At 47.2% G+C, this 25,664-nt stretch overlaps 2 protein-coding genes across 5 annotated transcripts in view; one reads left to right on the forward strand and one right to left on the reverse strand.

The window, feature by feature from the left end:
- Positions 1 to 954: 954 nt before the first annotated feature.
- LOC139531639 (basic helix-loop-helix domain-containing protein USF3-like) lies at positions 955 to 10,986 on the forward strand. Of its 4 annotated transcripts, XM_071328277.1 has the most exons (8): positions 955 to 1,130; positions 1,629 to 1,684; positions 2,057 to 2,181; positions 2,263 to 2,294; positions 2,398 to 2,480; positions 3,087 to 3,183; positions 3,431 to 8,451; positions 8,631 to 10,986. In XM_071328277.1, exons 3-8 carry the CDS (start codon positions 2,138 to 2,140, stop codon positions 10,368 to 10,370), a joined length of 7,017 nt encoding a protein of 2,338 aa, XP_071184378.1. In that variant the 5' UTR covers positions 955 to 1,130; positions 1,629 to 1,684; positions 2,057 to 2,137; the 3' UTR covers positions 10,371 to 10,986. The 4 variants fall into 4 exon arrangements, with proteins under 4 accessions (XP_071184378.1, XP_071184381.1, XP_071184379.1 ...); XM_071328280.1 differs by lacking the exon at positions 2,398 to 2,480 and having other exon boundaries at positions 956 to 1,130; XM_071328278.1 differs by lacking the exon at positions 1,629 to 1,684 and having other exon boundaries at positions 956 to 1,130.
- Positions 10,987 to 11,203: 217 nt separating this feature from the next.
- LOC139531640 (brother of CDO-like) overlaps positions 11,204 to 25,664 on the reverse strand; it is a 49,656-nt gene continuing 35,195 nt past the window's right edge. Inside the window, exons 4-17 of the mRNA XM_071328281.1 lie at positions 25,385 to 25,531; positions 21,265 to 21,408; positions 20,641 to 20,934; positions 16,719 to 17,263; positions 16,253 to 16,418; positions 16,070 to 16,138; positions 15,474 to 15,686; positions 15,053 to 15,231; positions 14,713 to 14,935; positions 14,375 to 14,557; positions 13,346 to 13,557; positions 13,100 to 13,188; positions 12,824 to 12,987; positions 11,204 to 12,674 (exon numbers count right to left, since the gene is read on the reverse strand). Coding sequence (XP_071184382.1) covers positions 12,514 to 12,674; positions 12,824 to 12,987; positions 13,100 to 13,188; positions 13,346 to 13,557; positions 14,375 to 14,557; positions 14,713 to 14,935; positions 15,053 to 15,231; positions 15,474 to 15,686; positions 16,070 to 16,138; positions 16,253 to 16,418; positions 16,719 to 17,263; positions 20,641 to 20,934; positions 21,265 to 21,408; positions 25,385 to 25,531 — 2,789 coding nt within the window. The 3' untranslated portion in view covers positions 11,204 to 12,513. The remainder of the gene's footprint in view (positions 12,675 to 12,823; positions 12,988 to 13,099; positions 13,189 to 13,345; positions 13,558 to 14,374; positions 14,558 to 14,712; positions 14,936 to 15,052; positions 15,232 to 15,473; positions 15,687 to 16,069; positions 16,139 to 16,252; positions 16,419 to 16,718; positions 17,264 to 20,640; positions 20,935 to 21,264; positions 21,409 to 25,384; positions 25,532 to 25,664) is intronic.

The raw sequence follows: 25,664 nt of genomic DNA on the forward strand, positions 1-25,664 counted from the left end.
ATGAGTATAAAAATGCACTATTGTACAACCAGCTCAAATCTGACTCAATGGTTTGTACAGTGATCCTGCTTGAGCCGTCAATCTTTCAAATCACATTTCAGGAGTATGACCCAGTACATATTTTGATTGGATCATAGACCGAATCTCTTGATTCCAATTAGTTTCAGTTTACCTACGCCTCTTTCTCCTTACTACTTGATTTTGCGTTAGGTTGAGAGTTGATTGGATCCTGGATGCTGATTGGTTGATGAGGGCGTTGTGGGAAACTACTCCCGCAACATACCATGACTTATTGGATATTTATTAAATCATTATTTATTGAAGTTCTTGTCTCATCATTGATTCGCTGCAAGCTAACGTGCCAATGATTTGTTTAGCATAGCAACGTCGAAGGATTAGAATGTAAAGACTGGGTCAAAACATGAAAAAGTAACTAATGCTGCGTTTGGATCGTATTTCAATGAGAGCACGATGGTAAATGCCGTCACCGTAGACGGGACTTGCAGCCATAGTTCAAATATCTCATATTTTGACGTGTGCCATATTATTTTCTACCGGATGTTGTTTAGCAGTGATTTGTTTACTGAAATTACCATAGCAACGCATACCATCGTGCTGGCTTAGTTTTGCGGTCACCTGCTTTCTTCTTTTTAATAAAAAAAAAAACGCTTTCTTGTCCGGTAATGCCGATTGGTACGACCATTTTTGCGTCCCTCTTCTAACGAAGCATAACGACCAGCCATCCCATTTGTAATTATTTTTGAATATTCGATGAGGGTTGTTGACGTCAACCGCCTGTATTCAATGGAGAGAGATGCTATGCGCTACTAGCCTCATGTCATGAATAGCCATCTCGAGACAACTCAAAGTTGCCGGGATGTCACGTGTACTACTTATATCAGTACAATCGTAACAACTTAAGCATTATATTATATCAAATAAACCTCACGTAGCAAATAAGACATTAATTGTTTTGTTTAGCAAATTAGACACTCATTGACCTCCATTCTAAAAAAACTAAATACGCCACCTGCTGGAGGGAGACAGATTTTCCGCCGAGTTGGGCCTCTTCCTCTCTGGGAAAACCAAAGTTTTGACAGGAACTAAATTCCAAAATGGGGAAGGTACAGGTAAGTTGCTAGCTAATTAATTTAACAATTTCCCCAATTTAAAAGTGATTTGACAATCACAAGGGTGATTTGACAATTTTTCCAGGTGGTCTTTTGATTGCATTATTTTGTTCACCAAGTAAGCTTGATGTGAAGCCTAGCTAACTAACACTGCTAGCTAGCAAGCTGGAGGGTGAGTGTTTATATTTCCACGATATTGTTATCCCATGTACTGTGCATGTGAGTATGATTATTGTGTTTTATTTCAGTCGTTCAAATTCATACTTCAAAAGACGAATTATTTTATGCGAACCTACTTTAACACCATGATAGCAGTGCTAGTTAGCTAATGAGCTAACGTTAACTACCTAACAAGTAAGTTAGGTTCAAAATGGGGATGTTTGTGGGTCAACTCACTCTTTGCCAACATCACGCTTGTTCTCCAAGAATAACCGCTATTGCCCCCAATAGATTTCATTCAAGACAGCATGTCAGATAATATTAATTCATTATTTTCAGGTAGCTAACTGGGATAACCGACTCGCTCAGCGTTGGACTAAGCTCATTGTTTACATGTAAGGCCACAGTATCTTTAATTCCAACGACCCGATTATTGGCAAGGGTCTACGCTCCGCATCTCGTCCCTTCTTGTTGTGATAAATAGATGCAGTACAGTGTTATTCAGAATAAACACAGCTAACTAGTAGATGGTGATTATCACAGAATTACAACAATATAAATGCTTAATAACAAAACTGTTGTGTGGCTCATGTCTGACCTTACAAATTAGTTGTTAACATCATGGGGCTACTTGCATTTGGGAGGACTGTTGTTGCTGAACAGCCGTGTCTTATTCATGAGTGTGCATCTGTTACATATTTATAATCAAGTGTTTTGTCTAGTCATCATCCCTCCTCACTCCTTGGTCTCTTGTGTTTGGGTTGCAGGTCGGCCAGGGAAGGGATTTGATGGTAGGCCTGCAAGCGTGGTGACCAGTGCCTGTTATACAGGCAGTCGAGTAGGCCAGGATGCCAGAGATGACAGAGAACCAGACTCCTGGCCATAAACCACGGTAAGGGCAAATAAATTCTTCTGTATTTAAGTTTTCAGGCACACAACATTGTCTAACCTCTTTATCCATTTTCTCTTTCAGAAAGAAGAAAAACAAGGAATCTCACAATGCAGGTGAAATATTGTTGTTGTAGTTTGGCTTTTTCTGTCATTTCCCAGCATTTCCTGGGAGTGACTCACTAAGTTTTTATTTTTGTTTTGTTTGGTTGTCCTTAAGTTGAGAGACAGCGAAAAGAGAAGATCAATGCTGGAATTAACCGTATTGGGGACCTTCTACCATGTTCCCAGGCACTTAAGCAGGTAACACAGGCTGCGTTTAGACAGGCAGCCCAATTCTGATATTTTTTTCACTAATTGGTCTATTGACCAATCAGATCAGCTATTAAAAATCCTGAGCTTTGCAGCGGTCTAAGGCACTGCATCGCAGTGCTAGAGGCGTCACTACAGACCCCGGTTCGATCCTGATTTGTATCACAACCGGCCGTGATCAGGAGTCCCATAGGGTGGCGCACAATTGGCCCAGCATCATTAGGGTTAGGGAAAGGTTTGGCCGGGGTATGCCGTCATTGTAAATAAGAATTTGTTCTTAACTGACTTGTCTAGTTATTTATAGGTTAAATGAAAAAATTAAATATCTGATCTGAAAAGATCTTATGTGATTGGTCAAAAGACCAGTTAGTGCAAAACAGATCATAATTGGACTGTCTGTGTAAACACAGCCACACACACACACTCCTTTGTGTGTTTTTGCACCGAACCATAGAACTTACGGGCTCGGTTCTTTTCTCAAGGTGTGATATTTATCCTTTGGTCTGAGGCTGTAGTTCCTGTTGATATCCTGCTGTATGTGTTTGTCTTGTGTCAGTATCCATGTAAATCCCATGCTGACATCCCCTTCGTCTTTAGAGTAAGAACATGATCCTGGACCAGGCCTACCTTTACATAAGTGAGCTGCAGAAACAAAATGACGCCATGCTTCTCGAAGGGGGAGAACGAGTACAAGGTGAGATATTTTGTGTGCTTCACAATAAGTATGGCGTGACAGTGCATTTTCCTATTTGTTTGCTTGCATTTTACAGCGTTTGAGCGTACACGTCTAGTTGTGCCAGTCTGTCTACATAGTGTTTGAACCTACCTGTGTGAGGTACTGATAATATATGCCATTTAGCGTTTTTGCGTACATTTTACATACAGGTGTTTGAGAGTCTGTGTTGACGACCACTCATCCTTGTTGTCTCCAATCCCTGCAGTTGAGGAGATCCGACGGCTGCGGCGTCAGCTGGACGAGCTGCGAAGGGAGAGCGGCCATTACATTGAGTTGCTCAAAGCCCACGACATCAACTTCCTGGACGACCCCACCGTCCACTGGAAGGGAAAGCTGCGCTGTGCAAAGGTCGCCAAAGTAACGCCCACTCACCAGCTCCCCAAAGGAATTATTGTCTACTCCAATGGGAATGTGATATGTCCAGCAGGGAAGGAACCTAGTCCAGCTTCCGATCTGGGGAAGCAACCAGTCGAGGCTGGGAATGTTCAGTCGTCTTGTGACATCACAGTAGGGGATAGGGTATTCGGGGCTCTTCAGCACGTCAGTGTCCCTTCCTCTGCCCCTCCGCTCCTCCCTAGGGCAACCCTAGCCCCTATAGTGTCTACACCTGGCATCAAGCTGGTGGAACAGTGTGTAGAAGAGGTACTTTTAGCCCCCAAACTACCCCCCTCTGTGTCCTACATCACCCTCCAGGGTATCTGCCCTCTCCCCACGGTCACTGCAGCCTTGCCCCAGCCTGCCACCCCAGCCCCTAGTCTCACCGTTGCAGCCAGTCTGGACACCCCACTCTCGCTCCATCCTGTCCCCAGCTTTACAGCCCTTCCCCAGGTCATAACCACCCAGAACGCTGCCATCAGGACTATGAGCTATACGACTATAGACAGCAGCCCAACCGTTCTCGGGGCCAGTGCAGCAGGGAGCACACAGACCACCTGGACTACCTTACAGCTGGCTGGGAACACAGTGCAACCTGTCTGCCAGTCACTCCCCACCCCAGAGACTAGCACCTCTGGGCAGCAGAGTATCCAACAGATTGTGGGCACTAAACTATCAGTTCAACCCATTCATATTCAAATGAAGCCACAGGTACCCACACAGCCCCAGACACCCATCACTGCCCATATCCAAGCCCATCCTTCCATCCAGAGGAAACCCCAGCTACGGCCAGCTATCCTGGCCCAGCACCAGGCCCAGCCAGTCGTGGCTTCCCAGCCACAGTGTACTGTCCTTCCTCAGTCAGCCATAATGCCCCAGCCTGCTGTGGTAGCCCACTCAACTATGATGTCACAACCTCAACCTGCTGTACAACAACAGGCAACAGTCCCCTCCCATCCACAGACTGTCCTCATGACTCAACCCCAACCAGCTATGGTTCCTCAGGTCCAGGCTCAAGCCCACCCCCAGGCAGATGTTAGGCCCCTCCTCCAGACCATGCAGGTATTGCAAATGAACCCTACTGGGACAGCAGTTGCTGGGGTAACGACTCCCCAGAACACTAACAACCCGAGTGTTGTCATCCTACAGCAGGCCAATCCCTGCTCAGCCCAGTCGGTTGTCAGGGACGACTTAACAAATCAGACGCCTTGTCAGCACATCGTCATCATCCAGGCTTCCAATCAGCCTCCACCTGCACCTCCTCAGAACCCTCAGGTTGGCATGGTGCCTGCGGCAGCACCCAATCAGATTGTCGCTACCAGCTCCACAACTTCCACCACTGGGCAACAGATCGTTGGGGGTAAACAGTTGGTTCACATTCTACCACGTCCCGTCCCTCAAACCCAGACACCCCAAGCCCCCCCGGTTCCCCCGAACCCTCAGACCATCACTGTGAACGGGCAGGTGTTTGCCCTGCAGCCCATGAAGACCTCAAAGTCAGGCTGTAAGGGTGGCCAGAGCAGTCTCCAGCTGATCCAGCCCAGCACCGCTGAGGAGCCCAGCACCGCTGAGGAGCCCACCACCAACATGGCTCTGCACACCCTGGAAGCCCTCAGCAGTCTCAACCAGAGCTTCTCACAGGGCATGCCGTCGTGCATCTCCACCCAGAGTAACGTCCAGCGAACCCTAGCCTCACCATCCTACTCTATAGTGCCACAGCAGAAGTTATCTTCTGTCCCCATTTTAGCAGCTCCACACAGTTCCCCCATCAGGCAGATCCAGATCCCCAGTGTGACTCCACACAGACCAGGGCTGGCGATGGGTACAGGGAAGGCCTTGTGGAGACAGCCTGGCACAACCTCAGTGCCCAGACCTAAGAGGGCCACCACCAAGAGGACCAAGTTAGTGAGGAAGAAGGAGCCCAAACAGGGACGGCCTGTCACCATCGCAGCGAAGCCAGTGGCTTTAACAGGGGACCATCTGGAACAAGAGGTCACTGTGCCTCAGGGAATCCCATCCTCTGTTGCTGTGACAGTTCAGCCAAAGCCACTCCCTGTCAGCACTACAGCTAACACACCCACAGTTAGTATTAGTGAGGCTTCAGCACAGACCAGACCTGTTGAGCTTAGTATCAACTCTACACTGTCCTCTCCTGAAGGTAATAGTGTGACTACTAGTTCATATAGTGGACCAACTGTCTCCAGTGAATGCCCCACACAGAGTAAAACCTCTGTGACAAGTGTCACTCCGTGTACTGCAGCAGTTAGTAGTGGTAGTAGTATTATTATTAGCTCCACACAGAGTGAACTCATTATCACTAGTGTTGTGAGTCTAGCTACTGTCACTTCTGCAGCAGAAAAGCCTACAGTCACTTCAACTGTTTCTTCTCAGAGTCAACAACCTGCGGTCGCCGTTAGTGACAGCTCCACTCACCTCAGACCTACAGCCAGTTCAACTGTTTCTTCTCAGAGTCAACAACCTGCGGTCGCCGTTAGTGACAGCTCCACTCACCTCAGACCTACAGTCACTTCAACTGTTTCTTCTCAGAGTCAACAACCTGCGGTCGCCGTTAGTGACAGCTCCACTCACCTCAGACCTACAGTCACACAGAACAGACAGCCGGTCACTACTACTATCAGCACTGTGCAAACTAGATCAGCTACCACTAATGGCAGTTCTAGACAGAGCAGATCTATGGTGACCGGTGCCTGTTCCACGGTGACCAGATCTAGGTCTACGGGTGTGATGTCTTCAGTAGCATGTCAACCCTCAGTCAGCACTGTAAACTCAATAGGAAGTAGACCAGTGGTGTCTCTCCAGTCTGCTCAGCTCACTTCGTCATCACAGGGTCAGACCAAGGCAGCCAACAGCCAGGAGTCTCAGCCTACAACCCAGACACAGTCCCAGCCCATGGCTTCTCCTTCGGGCCCCTCCACTCCAACCCCCTGCTCCGGTGCCCTGTCTTTTGCCTCACCCTCTGTAACAGTCCCCATGACCATGCCATCAGAATACAGGAAATGGGTCCCCTATAACAGACCCTCGACCCAGCAAATGACCATGCCCACTTCCACACCATCCCATCGTGCTGAGCTGAAAGTGACAGCGGTGTCAGGCAGGGAGAAGGAACCTCAGGGAGAGGGCCACCCCAGCGCAGCGATGGAGAAAGCGAGCGTGAGGAGTGATGCTGCTCCCTCTAGAATGGACTACACTCTCCCACAGCAGGTGTACGCGCTAGACCACGAACCCATGGCTCAGCCTCCGGCTCCTAACAGACAGACTGACTCGCTCATGTCTGGTGGCGCAGGTGGTGGAAGGAGCTTCTCTGTGGCGTCTATGCTTCCCACAGGCCACAGTGTCAGTTCCTCGCCAGGTCATTTTGGACCGTTCACTTTTGCCAGCGAGCAGGCTGATATCCTGGCTATGTTGGAGCAGGACAGTCCCGGGAGGAGGGTGGGGGGCTGCACCGTGGACAACTCCACCTCAACAAACACCCCAACACCTGCATGGGAACCCAACTCCAAGTCCCAGCAAGCCTCCAACAGCAAAGAGAGGGGTGCTGGACAACAGACAAAGCTCACCAAACAGATGGAGACTCCAGTGGCTAAACAGGTGTCTGTTAGGGGCCAGGCTGGAGATCAGACATCCGCAGTCAGACATCCACAGAACATCTCCTTCTCCCAGTCCCACTCTCACCCCCAGAGCCAGGCCCAGTCTGGTACTTCCGGCACCCTCAGCGTCAACAACCTGATCCGGCCCAGCTCCAGCCAGCAGCAGGCCTACCCAGGCTCCCTCAGTCTGGCTGGGCAGCTGGGCTCAGTCCCATCCCCTGCAGGGAACTCAGCCCATGTTTCCCAAAACTCCACCCCTGTCCTTCCTCCCTTCTCAGGCTCAGTCCAGCTGAACGAGTACGCCCCCCTGATGAGGCCCCAGGTGGGGGTGGGTGAGCCGCGATACATCAAGGACTTGTCCAAGCGGCCAGCCCAGGATGATGTGATACTGTCCAGCAGTAACAAGCGACAGAAGACCTGCTCGTCGGCCTCTAACGTGGGCCGCATGGAGGTCAAACCCCTGGACCACAGCCAGATGATGGTACCCCAGCTACCCCCTACCACCTCATCCATCATGACCAGGATCAACCCAGACGGAGTGGGTACCCTGTTCTCGGGCAACACCTTCATGAATACAATGCTCCGACCCACCGAGAGCCACTGCACCCCCCAGCTGCACACACAGGAACACAACCAACCAGGTGTGCTCCACCTGCCCCATGGCCACCCCCAGCATGGTGCACCCCAGCCAGGCCAACACCTCGGGGGGAACCCCTACCAGAAGCAGCAGCAGCAACAACAGGAGCACCAGAGGCACCACCTGTACCAGCTCCAGCACCACCTGATCCAGCCTGACCCTGCACAGCTCCACAGCCTCCACCAGAGGGCGCTGCAGCAGGTCCAGAAGAAGCGGGGGCTGGTTGGAGGGGGTCAGAAACAACACCACCAGGAGAAGGGAGGAGTTCAGCAGCACCAGCATCAACAGTCACAACAATCACATCAACAACAACCTCAAACACACCAGCAGCACCAGCAACAGTCACAACAACAGTCACAACAACAGCACCAACAGCAAACACAACAACAGCACCAACCACAAGCCCTGTCACAGCAGCAACATCTACAACAACACCCTCAACAGCAGCAGCAGAGCTCCCACTCCAGACACCAGCACCTCCAGCAGCAACAGATCCAGCAGCAGCACTTTGGGTCGCGGCACCAGGAGAAGAGCTGTGAGGCCCAGCCAGGACCAGCGGGACCCAGAGGTCACCACAGCAGCCACCTGGCCCAGGAACACCTCAAGGTACAGGAACTACTGAGGCTGTGTTGAATACATAATGATAATGATTTTATTATCTTGTTTTGTGGCTCTGGGTATACATTAAAAACATGTGCACGCCCTCCATTAGGATGATTTAGAATGAAGTCTGTTTTCTGTATGTTTTTATCCATTATTTTCTTCTCTCTTTCCCCTCCCTTCAGTCTGATCAGGACCACAGCACCATGCAGAGGCTGATGAGCTCTAGAAACCTGGAGCAGCACCTGACCTCCCAGCCCAGCAACCCTGCCTCCCAGCCCTCCGACCTGGGCTGTGCCCCCCCGCGCCAGGATCACCACCGGGTCTCCAGCTATTCTGCAGAGGCCCTCATTGGGAAGGGCTCGTCTAGTGATGAGCAGCAGCGCATGGTGCTCCATCTGCAGGCCACCCGCGGTACTACACAGGAACAGCCAGACCTACGGGGATACCTGGACACACCCAGAGTGAAGGGCAACGTCACACACAACCCTCAGAGCCGGCTGCCCCCAGACCACCCAGGTTCTGCAGACGTCCAGAGGGTCTCTGAGTGTCCTCCGTTTAAAACAATGGCCGGTGCTGAAGGGGGGCATCAGCTGGGGGGCTTTGAGGACACGACACCTAAATCAGGTCCCTCCTCTCAGAGAGGCCAGCAGGGGGGTTTCAGGATGAACCCGGGGCCTCCAGGGGATGGGCGAACCCGTGGGGGGTACAGTGGACCCCATCCTGGGACGCAGGGGGTGCAGATTGGTGCTCCAGGTCTTACCCGGGACCAGGAAGGGTGTCATCAAAGTTTTATGCAGAGTCTCCTGGAGCAGAACGACCACCAGAGGGCAGTCCAGTGCTGTCCTCCGGTCAGTATGGAGTACAGCTGTGTTTCTGGCAACTTGGCAGGGGACATGCAGGCTAAAGCATCCAGCCCCAGTGTTCCTCCCACCCAGAAGGCCCCAGCTATGAGGCTTGGGGAGGGCAACAAGGGCCACATTCCTCATGGTAGTGGGAACATGGGCACCCACCCAGGGGTACGGACAGGCCTCCCCCACCCTCTTACCCCCCACAGCAGCTCTGAGCCAGGCCGCACCACAGCCTCCTCCAGACCGCCCACCGCAGTCAGCCAGCGCTCCCGCCAAATCACCCAGGAGGCCCAGAGCGGGAAGCTGAGGCCTGGAGAGCGACCACGGTCAGGCAGCCTGAGACCTGGGAACCCCTTTGAGCCTGACGTCCACCTGCTGGGTCGACCACAGTCAGGGAGTGAGGCGCGGCGCAGCAGTATCGTTCGCTTTATGGCAGACAGTGCCCAGGTCGCCGGGGACAACAACCTGGTGCCTGACCAACACCTGGCCCAGAACTTTGGCTTCTCCTTCATGCCGGATGGAGGAATGAACCTCCCTCCTATCAACGCCAACTCTACTTTCATCCCCCCTGTTAGCCAGACCAACTCCTCCCGCCCCTCGGCCCTGCTCCCCGTAGAACCGCAGAACACCTTACCCTCCTTCTACCCCTCCTACCCCCCTGCCGCCCACCCCAGCCTGGCCAGCGACATCCCCATCCAGTACTTCTCCAACCAGATGTTCACCAGCCCCAGCGCCGACAAGAGCAGTTCTGCCCCCCTCAACAACCGCTTCGGCTCCATCCTGTCTCCCCCGCGCTCCGTAGGGTTCGCCCAGGCAACCTTCCCCCTACTCTCAGACATGCCCCCTATGCCCATCAGCAACTCCTCTGGCATCACCCCACACCTGTCCAACTTCAGCCTCACTTCGCTGTTCCCTGAGATCGCCACGGCGATGCAGCCTGATGGTTCTGTCATGCCAATGTCCCCTTTGCTGTCCCTCTCCAACAATTCCTCTGCAGACTCAGGCAAGCAGCCCAACCGCCTCGCCCACAACATCAGCCATATCCTGGGGCATGATGGGAGCTCTGCCGTGTAGGTGAGGGGACTTAAGGTGTTGTCGTGCCAACGTGGCAGTCAGGAATGTTCTGATTCCATTTCAGATGAAACATTTATTGAGTTGTATTACGTGGAGTAATGTCATGCCATGGCCAATTGAATTGAAAGGATTTCAACTCTTCTGTTTGGATTAAAGCGGGTGGAAGGGCTGGTGATCTTTTCTGTTGGTCAGCTGAATGGTATTTCTGATATTATTTATGGTTAGTGTTATACTTTAACTTTCTGTTCTATTGATACCCTAACATGGCAGCGGATGCCCTAGTTACTGAAGTCATAGCATTTCACTGATCAGGCACTCCTATGACTAAGATGGGGGAAATTAAGCTTGTAAACCATATGGTTTGCAAATAGGTCTGACGTGACGACTTATCTGCTCGTAAAATTATATGAAGAGTTTTGTACTTTCATTGACTCACTTCTAAAAGAGGATTTATTTGAAAAACATGTGCACAAAATTCTCAAATTTAAATTTACTAACTTAAAATCAGGGTGTACAGTACAGAATTTATGAGATGTTTTGTAAATAAGTTTCTTATGATAATTGTTACTTTGATATGTGTGTATCTGTAAATAAATAAAGTTGATTATTAACATTTTTTTAATTGATTAGAACTTTGTCTGTAAATGTCCAGTTGTCATCAGTTTCCGTTCTTAAATAGTCACCGTACTGTAGGGGCCTTCAGTTGGGCGAAGTACAAATCAAGTGAGGGATGAATCTGAAATGGAATCTTTGTGATTACACCTACTTATTTCAATTCCGTACAAACCGCAAACCATTTAACAGGGTTAAAATGAAACGCAAAAACAACCAAGGAAATGTCATTATAAGCTTTATTTACATGCAATAGTGCTTCTGCCTGTGTAACCATGATGTCTACACACATAAAGATGGGTTATAGATTCAGGAACTCCTTCATTTTGATCTCAGACGCCTCGTGGGGAAGGCTAATACTGATGCACCTAGCTGTGAGGGAAGAATAATAGTGACACACCAGTCGGATTCCCTCACAAGGCAGTCGTTTGGAATAGTGGCCAGCATAAACAGTAAACAGACTGTCATTTCTGTCTAAAATAAAATGGAGCAGATAAAACTTCCAGAATCTTTCCCATTCAGTGATAAGAAAAAAGAAATCATGCTCCCAAAAATAAATAACTATACAATATATAAATCTCTGTACTGTAAAAATAACAAAAGGCAGAATGCTTTGAAGTTGCATACGCTCGTTAATACTTTGTTAATGATGAAGAATGCATAATATTTCTCAGTTATTTCTATACAAAACGGAAGACGTTGAGAGTCGCACCATTATGACAACACTGAACAGGATTGAAGTGGGAGTATATACACAACACTGAACAGGACTGAAGTGGGAGTATATACACAACACTGAACAGGACTGAAGTGGGAGTATATACACAACACTGAACAGGACTGAAGTGGGAGTATATACACAACACTGAACAGGACTGAAGTGGGAGTATATACACAACACTGCATCACAACATACATGAGGGTTGTGTCCAATCTGCATTATCATTGAGCATATTCAGGTAGTACCTCGTCCAAATGCTTGCTCTCCATTCGCCTCTACCGAGCAGCACAACCCTGTCCATTGGTCTTTTATTTCCAGCTGAGGAGAGTATAATAACCAGATGTCTGACTTGTGGAACATTTGAATTCTACAGGGAATGACTGAGGAGACTGGAAGATGTGCTGCGGATGCCTGGTCAGAGAAACAGTGGAATGGCACTTCTCTCTATCCTGTAGTATCTCATCCACATTCTGTTGAAGATTTCATTTGTGACTTATATCAGCACCAGGATTGGAATCACATTCAAATACTCCCCCTTCCTCCTCAAGAAATGCAGACATTAATATATACGAAAACAGATCTGTCTTTATAACACAGAGTAGGATTACAGCGTGATAACACAAACTCCCTTTGTCCTGGTTGTAGCAACAGGACCCACAGATAAGTGTCTTTCAATATGAACATATTCTTGTACACAGCATAAAACAACGTTTTTGTATGTACAAAAGCATAAATATATAAATATCTGTGATACAAAAATAAATACTTTGTGTTTTCTGTTTTTCTGATAGCGTTTTTTCAAGCGTCCGTTTAATCTGACGTCCCTTGTTCTACCGGCGGTGTTTCACTCTGGAGGGTGTTCACTTCCTGGAGTGGAAGTGCATCTTGGGATTCTGGCGTTGTAGCTGCTGAGGTTGTCGCCTTGGAGTCCTCCTCCAGTGATAGCAGAGGAGAGGGAGAGCAGGGTAGGTCTACACAGACAGAGGGGAATATAATACATGTTCATCTAAAATGGTCATTTGAAATCTGCAGTGGGCATAACACACGTTCATAGCTCCTTAAGCATGAGGTAAATGCATAAGTTGCATAATGTTAAAGTTTTGTGAGAACGGACTTGTACCTTGATTGATGTCATTCTCCTTTATGATATCCCCATTGTAAAAACGGGCGTTCCCCGTCAGGTCCTGACTGCTGATTGGCTGTTCTGAGGTGTTGAGTAGCTGGAGGGTGGAGTCATCGGGCAGAAAGCAGTGATCTTCTCCGTCCCCATGATGCTCAGGCTCACTGATAGAGGGACATGTTTGGGTGAGAATGCTTCTATATACATGTGTACATACACACACAGAGACGGACCGACTGACTGAAATTGAGGATGTGAGAACAGTCCTGTACCTACCTGTTAGAGTAGTGGTAGACTGGGACGTGTCCGTTTGACATGGTCTGTGCTAGTAGGGTGCCACACTCCATATCATACTCCACATCCTCCTGCAACAGAAACAAGAGACATCAGTTAGACTTCTGTTATTCATGAAAAACAATGTGCCCAAAACTGATATGCTCCCAACAGGGATTTATCAGTGAGAAGCACAAGACACGAACTTGGCGAGCTTAGGTTCCCAATGGGGACGGAACTCAGTCTGACCTGATGTAGTCCTGGCAGGCAGTGTGTGGGTGGATGGTGTTTCCCGTTGGAGGTGTACAGTCCGATGGGTGGGTAGTCGGCGTGCGGTGGGGGCAAGTGGGGGTCCAGGTGGCAATGCCCGACCAGTGCCAGGCCCTGCAGGGGCACCATGGTGTACTGGCAAGAGGAGACAGGGGACGCCGCAGCTGGGAAACACAGGTCTGACATTTCCTCTGGAGGGGAGAAAACACAAGTACCGTTGTTAGACATGGAAGGACTTCCAGGGCTGATATATCAAGGGATTAGTCAATTCAAAATGGCGGGATTGGTCAGTTACATTTTAGTCATTTAGGAGATGTAGAGCGACTTACAGTTAGTGCATTCATCTTAAGATAGCTTCAATACATCTGACAAACACATATTACAGTTATAGTCAGTACATTTTTCCTCAATAAAGTAACTATCAGCAAAGTCATAAAGGGGGAGGGGAATTATACTTTTTTGTACTTTTACCCCTTTTTCTCCCCAATTGGTAGTTACAGTCTTGTCCCATTTCTGCAACTCCCCTACGGACTTGGGAGAGGCAAAGGTCAAGAGCCATCTGTCCAAGCCGCACTGCTTCTTGACACACTGCTCGCTTAACCCGGAAGCCAGCCAAATCATGTGTCGGAGAAAACACTGTCCAACTGGTGACCGAAGTCACCTTGCAGGTGCCCAGCCCGTCACAAGGAGTCGCTAGAGCCCGATGGGACAAGGACATCCCCGCTAGCCAAACCCTCCCCCAACCCCGACGACGCTGGGCCAAATGTGCGCCGCCTCATGGGTCTCCCGGTCACGGCCGGCTGTGACACAGCTTGGGATCGAACCCGGGGCTGTAGTGACTCCTCAAGTGCCTTAGACCGCTGCGCCACTCAGGAGGCCTCAGGAGGGGGAATATTTGAGATACTCTTTGAGTTCAAACAACTACAGTTTGTTGGTGACTAAATCGAACTTGATCCAACAACTACTACCACCACCCTCCTCCTCATCATCATCCTCATCACTACTCACTCTCTTTGGCCCAGGCTCTCCACAGGCAGAAGGGGATGAAGGCTACGATGATGAACACGAGGGCCCCCAGGACCACGCCCACTATGAGGTAGGGGAGGTCGCTGGGACGGGGCACAGGCCCCCCAGAGTGCTCTGGTCTCTGGGACGACGTCTCCGACGGGGAGGGCCGCTGGTTCAGACGAGCTGGGGGAGGGAGGGGTTCATTTAGTTGATGTAACATTTATTACAGTCAGGCTATCAAATTCATTCTAGAAACAATGTTGCTTTTTTAGCGTTTCTCTGTGAGAGTACACGTGTGAATGAGATGGCTATACAGGTAGAGACAGAGATCTGCTTACCTTTAGTTTCTAAGATAACCACGTTGCCAAACTCGCTCTCTCCCCCCTCGTTGAAGCTCTGCATCTTGATGTCGTAGGCCGTCTCAGGCTGCAGGTCACTGATAGAGTGCCAGTAGCGGTCCCCCTCCACCACGTCCTTCTTATAGTCACTGTCATTGTCACTGTCTGTCGGCCGGTAGAAGATGTAGAAACCGTAGACAGGGGTGTTGTTGACGGCAGTGTACTGTGGTGAGAAAATATATGAAAGATTGAATATTTACAAAATGATAGTAATTTGAGTTTTCAGCCATACGTATAAGATGACAACACAAACATAAAGGACACAGCCTGTTCCACTCACTGTCCATTTGAGGATGATGGTGGTCTCGTTGATGGCTTCATTATAAGTGATGTAGGGTCCGTCTACAGGACGTTCGTTGGGCCTGCCGCCACCCAACACCGTGTAGGCCTTAGAGGGGACACTGGGGGGGCTGGCGCCAATCACATTCACTGCCAACACACGGAACTTATAAGATATGCCTACAGGGAAACAGAAAGCACACACGGGTTAAAATAACCAAACAAACCTCTGTCTTTCTCTGACCACACATGGTAACCAGATGGTAACCATGTTGATTACTTAGTCATTATTCAAATAGGTATGATTATGATGATTACTAAAACAGTAATGTTGATGATAATCAGTCATGCTAATGATGAGGATGATGATGAGGCCATTTGTCATGAGGGATAACGATGATGATGATGGTGATGAAGCTCACCTTTCTCCAGGCCAGTGATCTCCACAGACAGTCGTTGGGGGGGGATATTAGTGACAGCCACCTCCCATTCCCCCCCTCCCTTCCCTTTCAGCTTCTTAAACTCCACCTGGAATGACTGGATGGGGAAACCACGGTTACCGCGCGGGATCCACGTTACGTATGCAGACGTCTCTGTCGCCGTGGAGATTGTGGGCTTATCAGGGGCCTCGGGAGCTGTGGAAAAGTGATAGAAGTTAAACGGACATCAAATCTATTATTGGTCCAAATTAATGCACACATAACCACACTGACACAAGGACAGACTCACTCTCAATACCACTAAAGCTAAAACACTCACAGACACAAGCAGGTAACGTAAACAACGTACAAAGACTTACTGTGAGCTCATCCTTTAGTGTTAAAAGTGAAAGAGAGATCAAGACAGATCACATGTTAGTACAGAGTGGAAAGGTGAGGGGGTTAACAGTTAGTCAAACAGTTTAATAACAAATCTGTCAGGATGTTAGAAACAGCTGAAAGGGCTATTAAGAGTTGTGACTGTGGTCCATCTATGTTCCAACCATACTGGACAGTAGGAGAGGGGGGCGGGGACTTACGAGAGAGGCGAGGTGATGGTACTGCAGGAGTTTTAGGGGGCTCGTTATGTCCCCCTGGACCCCTACGACCTGTTGGCACGGAAACAAGAGTATTAGCAAAAAGACACAAATACCGGGGGAATGCGTCAACATGGGGGCATTTATGATAATAATTTTGATGAGTCGATAGGTAAATAAATGTACCTTTGCCTGTCCTGAAGGTCATCATGGCCGGTTGTCCCAGGCCAGCACAGTTCTTAGCAGACATCTCCACCTCGTACAGACTGGCTGGCTGCAGCTTGGCCAGGGTCAGCTTGTGGAGAGACCCAGATATACAGCTGCTGGTCCACTCACCTGGAGGGTCCTCAATCTGATGGAGAGAAGAGAGGAGGCATTAGTTAGTTTGTGAGGACATGTAAAGACATATGTCATTGTAGACAACTTTATAATATCTATTTCATTTTCTTTCATATTTATTAGTTGTACTATTTAAATATTGATTACTGCACTGTTGGGTAGAGCATGCGAGTTAAGCATTTCACTGTACTTATGGATGTGACAATAAAACCTGAACTTGAAATGTAGTTGTAGACAAATATAAATCTACACTGAATTAGCATAACAGTGTGTGTATTAGTACATGTGGGTTTATGAGTTAACTAGCCTGTACCTTTCTGTACTTGACGATGTACTCCACCACAGCAGAGCCTCCATCGTGGCGAGGTTTCCAGGTCAGATCATAAAAGTCGGCCTTGACGGTCCTGGGCTGGCTGAGGATGACAGGGGCCTCTGCCACAGAGATCTGCCCAGTTAGCCCAGAGCAGTCCAGGGTCAGCACGCTACCCGTGGCCCCGGGCTTCACTGGCACCTGCTCCCACAGCACCTTGTCTGGGCTCAGGGGACGCAGGCTGGATGGCAGCTTCCATGACCGTGACGGGTTACTGGTTGGCAAGGTGACCAGTCTGGCAGCGGCCTGCGAGCTGCCCACGCCGTTCTCAGCCATGCACTGGTACAGGCCATCGTCCTGCGGGCCCACGTTGATGACACGCAGCACGCGGGCAGACAGGCGGTGGCGTGGCGACATGGCCAGGGGGCGGGCGTTGTGGAGCCATACGACAGAGGGGGTGGGTTTACCCCTGGCCTGGCAGCTGAAGCGTACGTTCTCCCCCCACATCACCTCCTGTTGCTGGAGCTCTACGGTCACCTGGGGAGGCTCTACAGAGACAGAGATGGTTCGTTTGTGTATTGTGAGTATAATGTAAGGTCATGTCTAGCATATATGCTTGAATAATGGCTGATTGTGAGTGACTGTATGGTTGTGTGGGAGTGAGCTTGATTAAGTCTTAATTAAGTATGTCTGTATGGTTGTGTGGGAGTGAGTTTGATTAAGTCTTAATTAAGTATGTCTGTATGGTTGTGTGGGAGTGAGTTTGATTAAGTCTTAATTAAGTATGTCTGTATGGTTGTGTGGGAGTGAGTTTGATTAAGTCTTAATTAAGTATGTCTGTATGGTTGTGTGGGAGTGAGTTTGATTAAGTCTTAATTAAGTATGTCTGTATGGTTGTGTGGGAGTGAGTTTGATTAAGTCTTAATTAAGTATGTCTGTATGGTTGTGTGGGAGTGAGTTTGATTAAGTCTTAATTAAGTATGTCTGTATGGTTGTGTGGGAGTGAGCTTGATTAAGTCTTAATTAAGTATGTCTGTATGGTTGTGTGGGAGTGAGCTTGATTAAGTCTTAATTAAGTATGTCTGTATGGTTGTGTGGGAGTGAGTTTGATTAAATCTTAATTAAGTATGTCTGTATGGTTGTGTGGGAGTGAGCTTGATTAAGTCTTAATTAAGTATGTCTGTATGGTTGTGTGGGAGTGAGTTTGATTAAGTCTTAATTAAGTATGTCTGTATGGTTGTGTGGGAGTGAGCTTGATTAAGTCTTAATTAAGTATGTCTGTATGGTTGTGTGGGAGTGAGCTTGATTAAGTCTTAATTAAGTATGTCTGTATGGTTGTGTGGGAGTGAGTTTGATTAAGTCTTAATTAAGTATGTCTGTATGGTTGTGTGGGAGTGAGCTTGATTAAGTCTTAATTAAGTATGTCTGTATGGTTGTGTGGGAGTGAGCTTGATTAAGTCTTAATTAAGTATGTCTGTATGGTTGTGTGGGAGTGAGCTTGATTAAGTCTTAATTAAGTATGTCTGTATGGTTGTGTGGGAGTGAGCTTGATTAAGTCTTAATTAATTATGTCTGTATGGTTGTGTGGGAGTGAGTTTGATTAAGTCTTAATTAATTATGTCTGTATGGTTGTGTGGGAGTGAGTTTGATTAAGTCTTAATTATGTCTGTATGGTTGTGTGGGAGTGAGCTTGATTAAGTCTTAATTATGTCTGTATGGTTGTGTGGGAGTGAGTTTGATTAAATCTTAATTAAGTATGTCTGTATGGTTGTGTGGGAGTGAGCTTGATTAAGTCTTAATTAAGTATGTCTGTATGGTTGTGTGGGAGTGAGCTTGATTAAGTCTTAATTATGTATGTCTGTATGGTTGTGTGGGAGTGAGCTTGATTAAGTCTTAATTAAGTATGTCTGTATGGTTGTGTGGGAGTGAGTTTGATTAAGTCTTAATTAAGTATGTCTGTATGGTTGTGTGGGAGTGAGCTTGATTAAGTCTTAATTAAGTATGTCTGTATGGTTGTGTGGGAGTGAGCTTGATTAAGTCTTAATTAAGTATGTCTGTATGGTTGTGTGGGAGTGAGCTTGATTAAGTCTTAATTATGTCTGTATGGTTGTGTGGGAGTGAGCTTGATTAAGTCTTAATTAAGTATGTCTGTATGGTTGTGTGGGAGTGAGCTTGATTAAGTCTTAATTATGTCTGTATGGTTGTGTGGGAGTGAGCTTGATTAAGTCTTAATTAAGTATGTCTGTATGGTTGTGTGGGAGTGAGCTTGATTAAGTCTTAATTATGTCTGTATGGTTGTGTGGGAGTGAGTTTGATTAAGTCTTAATTATGTCTGTATGGTTGTGTGGGAGTGAGCTTGATTAAGTCTTAATTATGTCTGTATGGTTGTGTGGGAGTGAGCTTGATTAAGTCTTAATTAAGTATGTCTGTATGGTTGTGTGGGAGTGAGTTTGATTAAGTCTTAATTAAGTATGTCTGTATGGTTGTGTGGGAGTGAGCTTGATTAAGTCTTAATTAAGTATGTCTGTATGGTTGTGTGGGAGTGAGCTTGATTAAGTCTTAATTAAGTATGTCTGTATGGTTGTGTGGGAGTGAGTTTGATTAAGTCTTAATTATGTCTGTATGGTTGTGTGGGAGTGAGTTTGATTAAGTCTTAATTATGTCTGTATGGTTGTGTGGGAGTGAGCTTGATTAAGTCTTAATTAATTATGTCTGTATGGTTGTGTGGGAGTGAGTTTGATTAAGTCTTAATTATGTCTGTATGGTTGTGTGGGAGTGAGCTTGATTAAGTCTTAATTAATTATGTCTGTATGGTTGTGTGGGAGTGAGTTTGATTAAGTCTTAATTAATTATGTCTGTATGGTTGTGTGGGAGTGAGCTTGATTAAGTCTTAATTATGTCTGTATGGTTGTGTGGGAGTGAGCTTGATTAAGTCTTAATTAAGTATGTCTGTATGGTTGTGTGGGAGTGAGCTTGATTAAGTCTTAATTATGTCTGTATGGTTGTGTGGGAGTGAGCTTGATTAAGTCTTAATTAAGTATGTCTGTATGGTTGTGTGGGAGTGAGCTTGATTAAGTCTTAATTATGTCTGTATGGTTGTGTGGGACTGAGCTTGATTAAGTCTTAATTAAGTATGTCTGTATGGTTGTGTGGGAGTGAGCTTGATTAAGTCTTAATTATGTATGTCTGTATGTCTGTATGGTTGTATGGTTGTGTGGGAGTGAGCTTGATTAAATCTTAATTAAGTATGTCTGTATGTCTGTATGTCTGTATGGTTGTGTGGGAGTGAGTTTGATTAAGTCTTAATTAAGTATGTCTGTATGGTTGTGCGTGCCGGCGTGTGTGTTCATGTATATGTGTGTGTGTGTGTGTGTGTGTGAATGAGTGAGTGAGTGCCGTGCAGAGACAGGCCAAGCCAGTCAGTTGATGGTTGGCTGGTCATGAAGAGGCAGAATTCATTATCCCTTCAGCAGCCCTCACACTTTAATTAGTGCCAGCTGCTACGAGACGAGCACACAGCCCAAACTGACACTGAATCAGTGTAAAAACACTCATCCAGTCCTGCTATGAGAGCTCTGCCTCCACACACATTCTAAATAACACAACCCTGCCCTTTTATGTTTCCCAACAACGCTCTGCCAAGCTCACACAAACACAAACACACAGCGCCCACTATTCTCTCACTTCGCCAAACGGGAGTCAGTCTAATCGTCAAGTCTCTCCTCACGGAAAACCCCGTCAAATGGAGCCACTCCATAAGCCAAGTTAACCCCACCTCACTGCTACAGTAACTCTGTTTCAGATCCTTTCACAACTTGTAATACGTGTCATCACACAGGGCCTTCAGAGGAACAGGAACCGACAAACCTCCATAACACCTCATCTTAGTATCATCCTACTGAACCCAAAGTTCAGCCCAACTCACCGAACACCAGCACGTCATACAGCACTGTAGCGGCGCTCTCCGATCCGATGCCGTTGTCAGCGTGACACGCATACGTCCCTGAGTCGCCCTCGCCCGCCGAGTCAATCAGCAGGTTGCTGAGCAGAAAGCGCGTGTTGTTATGGAAACGCAGGTCCTGGCCGTCCTTGGCCCATGTGACCTGCGGGGTGGGAATGCCGCTGGCCACACATTCCAGGACCAGACGCTGTCCCTTAGTGACCATGATGGAGCGAGACACTGGGGGGTAGATGATATGGGCTGCCTCTGATGTTGAACCTACAGGGAGGGAGAGAGGGGAGGGAGGGAGAGAGAGAGGGGAGGGAGGGAGAGAGAGAGGGGAGGGAGGGAGAGAGAGAGGAGGGAGGGAGAGAGAGAGAGGGGAGGGAGGGAGAGAGGGAGAGAGAGAGGGGGGAGGGAGGGAGAGAGAGAGAGGGGGAGGGAGGGAGAGAGAGAGGGGAGGGAGGGAGGGGTTGTTTATCAATGAAGTCTGACTGGCCTTGTTCTAATCTTATTAAGAGGTATTTCAATGTTACAAATCACATCACTTTATCATGCTCATAATGAGGGTTTGGTCATGTTTGGTCGTGTTTGGTCATGGTGACTCACGGCGTATGCGCAGGCGGTCAGTGGAGGTGGAGGTCTTGACTTCCTGTGTGACAGGGTTGTAAGCAGCACACTTGTAAGGCCCCTCGTCGTCCAGAGTGGCGTTAGCTATCTGCAGGTTCCCCGATGGCATGATCAGGTAGTTCCCTGTTCACAGACAGACAGAGGGAGTTTTTTAAACATTGAGGCTACACTGGGTAGGTACTGGATAGTGGTAGGCCAACACAATTACAACTGATCCGAGAGACAATTCTGTCGCTGTAATCCTTGGGCATAGACAGGGCAAGTCATATACAGTGAGCTCCAAAAGGATTGGGACAGTGACCCATTTTTTGTTGTTTTGGCTCTGTACTCCAGCCCTGAACTTAGTCACTGTCACTAGACGGGTACCACCCAGTTACTCATTCCTGCACCTTAGAGGCTGCTGCCCTATGTACATAGACATGGAACACTGGTCATTTTAATAATGTTTACATACTGTTTTACTCATTTCATATGTATATACTATATTCTAGTCAAGGCCATCCTATTTAACTATTGCTGTACATATACTATTCTATCCTACATAATCTTCAGGTACACTACATATTCTATCCACATACTGTCCACAATGTCCATTCATCCCATAACATATATACACTACAAGACCAAAAGTATGTGGACACCTGCTCGTCGAACATCTCATTCCAGAATCATGGGCATTAATATGGAGTTGGTCCCCCCCTTTGCTGCTATAACAGCCTCCGCTCTTCATTGAAGGCTTTCCACTAGATGTTGGAACATTGCTGCAGGGTCTTGCTTCCATTCAGCCACAAGAGCATTAGTGAGGTCAGGCACTGATGTTGGGCGATTAGGCCTGGCTCGCAGTCGGCATTCCAATTCATCCCAAAGGTTTTCGATGGGGTTGAGGTTAGGGCTCTGTGCAGGCCAGTGAAGTTCTTCCACACCGATCTCGACAAACCATTTCTTTATGGACCTCACTTTGTGCACTGGGGCACAAAGTTGGAAGCACAGATTCATCTAGAATGTCATTGTATGCTGTAGCGTTAACATTTCCCTTCACTGGAACTAAGGGGCCTAGCCTAAACCATGAAAAACAACCCCATACCATTATTCCTCCTCCACCAAACTTTACAGTTGGCACTAGGCATTGGGTCAGGTAGCGTTCTCATATCATCCGCCAAACCCAGATTCATCTGTCTGACTGCCAGATGGTGAAGCGTGGTTCATCACTCGAGAGAACGCGTTTCCACTGCTCCAGGGTCCAATGGCGGTGAGCTTTACACCACTCCAGCCGACACTTGGCATTGCGCATGGTGATCTTAGGCTTGTGTGTGGCTGCTCGGCCATGGAAACCCATTTCATGAAGCTCCTGACGAACAGTTCTTGTGCTGACATTGCTTCCAGAGGCAGTTTGGAACTTGGTAATGAGTGTTGCAACCGAGGACAGACGATTTTTGCACGCTAGGTGCTTCAGCACGCGGTGATCCTGTTTTGTAAGCTTGTGTGGCGCACCACTTCACGGCTGAGCTGAGCTGTCACAATAACATCACTTATAGTTGACCGGGGCAGCTCTAGCAGGACCGAAATTTGACGAACTGACTTGTTGGAAAGGTGGCATCCTATGACGGTACCGCATTGAAAGTCACTGAGCTCTTCAGTACGGGCCATTCTACTGCCAATGATGGTCTATGGAGATTGCATGGCAGTGTGTTCGACTTTATACACCTGTCAGCAACGGTTGTGGCTGAAATAGCCGAATCCACTAAGTTGAAGGGGTTTCCACATACTTTTGTATATATATATATATATATACACTACTGGTCAAAAGTTTTAGAACATCTACCCATTCAAGGGTTTTTCTTTATTGTTACTATTTTCTACATTGTAGAATAATAGTGAAGACATCAAAACTATGAAATAACACATATGGAATCATGTAGTAACCAAAAAAGTGTTTAACAAATAAAAATATATTTTATATTTGAGATTCTTCAAATAGGCAACCCTTTGCCTTGATGACAGCTTTGCACACTCTTGGCTTTTCCAACAGTCTTGAAGGAGTTCCCACATATGCTGAGCACTTGTTGGCTGCTTTTCCTTCACTCTGCGGTCCGACTTATCCCAAACCATCTGAATTGGGTTGAGGTCGGGTGATTGTGGAGGCCAGGTCGTCTGATGCAGCACTCCATCACTCTCCTTCTTGGTCAAATAGCCCTTATACAGCCTGGAGTTCTGTTGGGTTAATGTCCTGTTGAAAAACAAATGATATACCACTAACCGCAAACCAGATGGGATGGCGTATCGCTGCAGAATGCTGTGGTAGCCATGCTGGTTAAGTGTGCCTTGAATTCTAAATAAATCACAGACAGTGTCACCAGCAAAGCACCATCACACCTCCTCCTCCATGCTTCATGGTGGAAACCACACATGTGGAGATCATCCGTTCACCTACTCTGCGTCTCACAAAGTTACGGCGGTTGGAACCAAAAATCTCAAATTTGGACTCATCAGACCAAAGGACAGATTTCCACCGGTCTAATGTCCATTGCTCATGTTTCTTGAACCAAGCAAGTCTCTTCTTATTATTGGTGTCCTTTAGTAGTGGTTTCTTTGCAGCAATTCAACCATGAAGGCCTGATTCACGCAGTCTCCTCTGAACAGTTGATGTTGAGATGTGTCTGTTGCTTGAACTCTGTGAAGAATTTATTTGGGCTGCAATTTCTGATGCTGGTAACTCTAATGAACTTATCCTCTGCAGCAGAGGTAACTCTGGGTCTTCCTTTCCTGTGGCGGTCCTCATGAGAGCCAGTTTCATCATAGCGCTTGATGGTTTTTGCAACTGCACTTCAAGAAACTTTCAAAGTTCATAAAATTGTCTGTGTTGACTGACCTTCATGTATTAAAGTAATGATGGACTGTCGTTTCTCTTTGCTTATTTGAGCTGTTCTTGCCATAATATGGACTTGGTCTTTTACCAAATAGGGCTATTTTCTGTATACCACCCCTACATTGTCACACAACACAACTGATTGGCTCAAACACATTAATAATGAAAGAAATTCCACAAATGACCTTTTAACAAGGCACACCTGTTAATTAAAATGCATTCCAGGTGACTACCTCATGAAGCTGGTTGAGAGAATGCCAAGAGTGTACAAAGCTGTCATCAAGGCAAAGGGTGGCTACTTTGAAGAATCTCAAATATAAAATATATTTTTATTTGTTAAACACTTTTTTGGTTACGACGATTCCATATGTGTTATTTCAGTTTTGATGTCTTCGCTATTATTATACAATGTTTAAAATAATGAAAATAAATAAAATCCTTGAATGAGTAGGTGTCCAAACTTTTGACTGGTACTCTATATATATTTATTTAAACTCCGGACTCCAACATTGCTCATACTAATATTTCTATATATCTTAATTCCATTCTTTTACTTTTTGATTTGTGTATTGTTGTGTATTGTTAGATACTACTGCACTGTTGGAGCTAGGAACACAAGCATTTTGCTACACCCGCAATAACATCTGCTAAATATGTGTATGTGACCAATAAAATGTGATTTGATTTTATTTAGGCCTACAGCAGTCTCTTTCAACAACAGAGTGCACTGTCAGCACCAGCCACATGGTGGTGTCTCCTCAACGTGGTTTTAATTTCCCTCTCTCTCTGTAAGCCACGCATCCCCTCCTAAGGCTCCCAGCCATCTACATATCAGCCACAGAGAGGGCCTTTTTCTCTCAAATAACTCAAGAAATAAATGGTTGCAAAATAAACAGAGTATTCCCATGTTTCAACATTACCCAGATAATGGCCTTATCTGCAGTTTAATGATGGGCCAGATAGCTAGGATAGATACAGCATTCCAGTAATCCAGGGAAAGATATAGTGAAAGAGAGAGAGAGAGGGAAAATACTAATGAGAGAGGACAGAGCAAGAGATAGAGGGGGAGCGAAAGAGAGAGAGAATGCCAAAGAGAGAGAAAAAGTATTAATTACAGTAGAGTACGAGGAGAGAGATTGCTTGAGAGAAAAAGAGGGAGGAAGTGAGAGGGGGATAGAATGCAAACTAGACAGGGAAAGAGAATAGGCCTGTAATGGAATAATCGATCCATACCCTTGGAGGTCTCGAGCCACTCCTGTTTGACACTGTAGCGGACCTGGGCCTTGGGCTGGCTCTCAGGGAGGTGACATACGATCACAGCCGTGTTCCCCTCATCCACCTCAATGTCCTGCTGGTCGTCTTGTTCAAAGTCACGCAACTCTGAGATACAGGGAGGACAAGAAAGAGGTCAGGAGAGACACTAACACACACAGATACACATAAACATGTCCCACCATGGAGCCAACCCTGTCAGAGCACCACAGAAGCTCTCCCATAAACACAATTGCGGAAT

This window comes from Salvelinus alpinus, chromosome 10 (genome assembly GCF_045679555.1).
Source record: "Salvelinus alpinus chromosome 10, SLU_Salpinus.1, whole genome shotgun sequence".
Classification (NCBI taxonomy): Eukaryota; Metazoa; Chordata; class Actinopteri; order Salmoniformes; family Salmonidae; genus Salvelinus; species Salvelinus alpinus.

Coding starts and splice junctions, on each gene's coding strand:
- LOC139531639 (XM_071328277.1), top strand. CDS start 2,138: ATGCCAGAGATGACAGAGAACCAGACTCCTGGCCATAAACCACG. Junction 2,182..2,262: donor ACTCCTGGCCATAAACCACG/GTAAGGGCAAAT, acceptor TTTCTCTTTCAG/AAAGAAGAAAAACAAGGAAT. Junction 8,452..8,630: donor TGGCCCAGGAACACCTCAAG/GTACAGGAACTA, acceptor CCCTCCCTTCAG/TCTGATCAGGACCACAGCAC.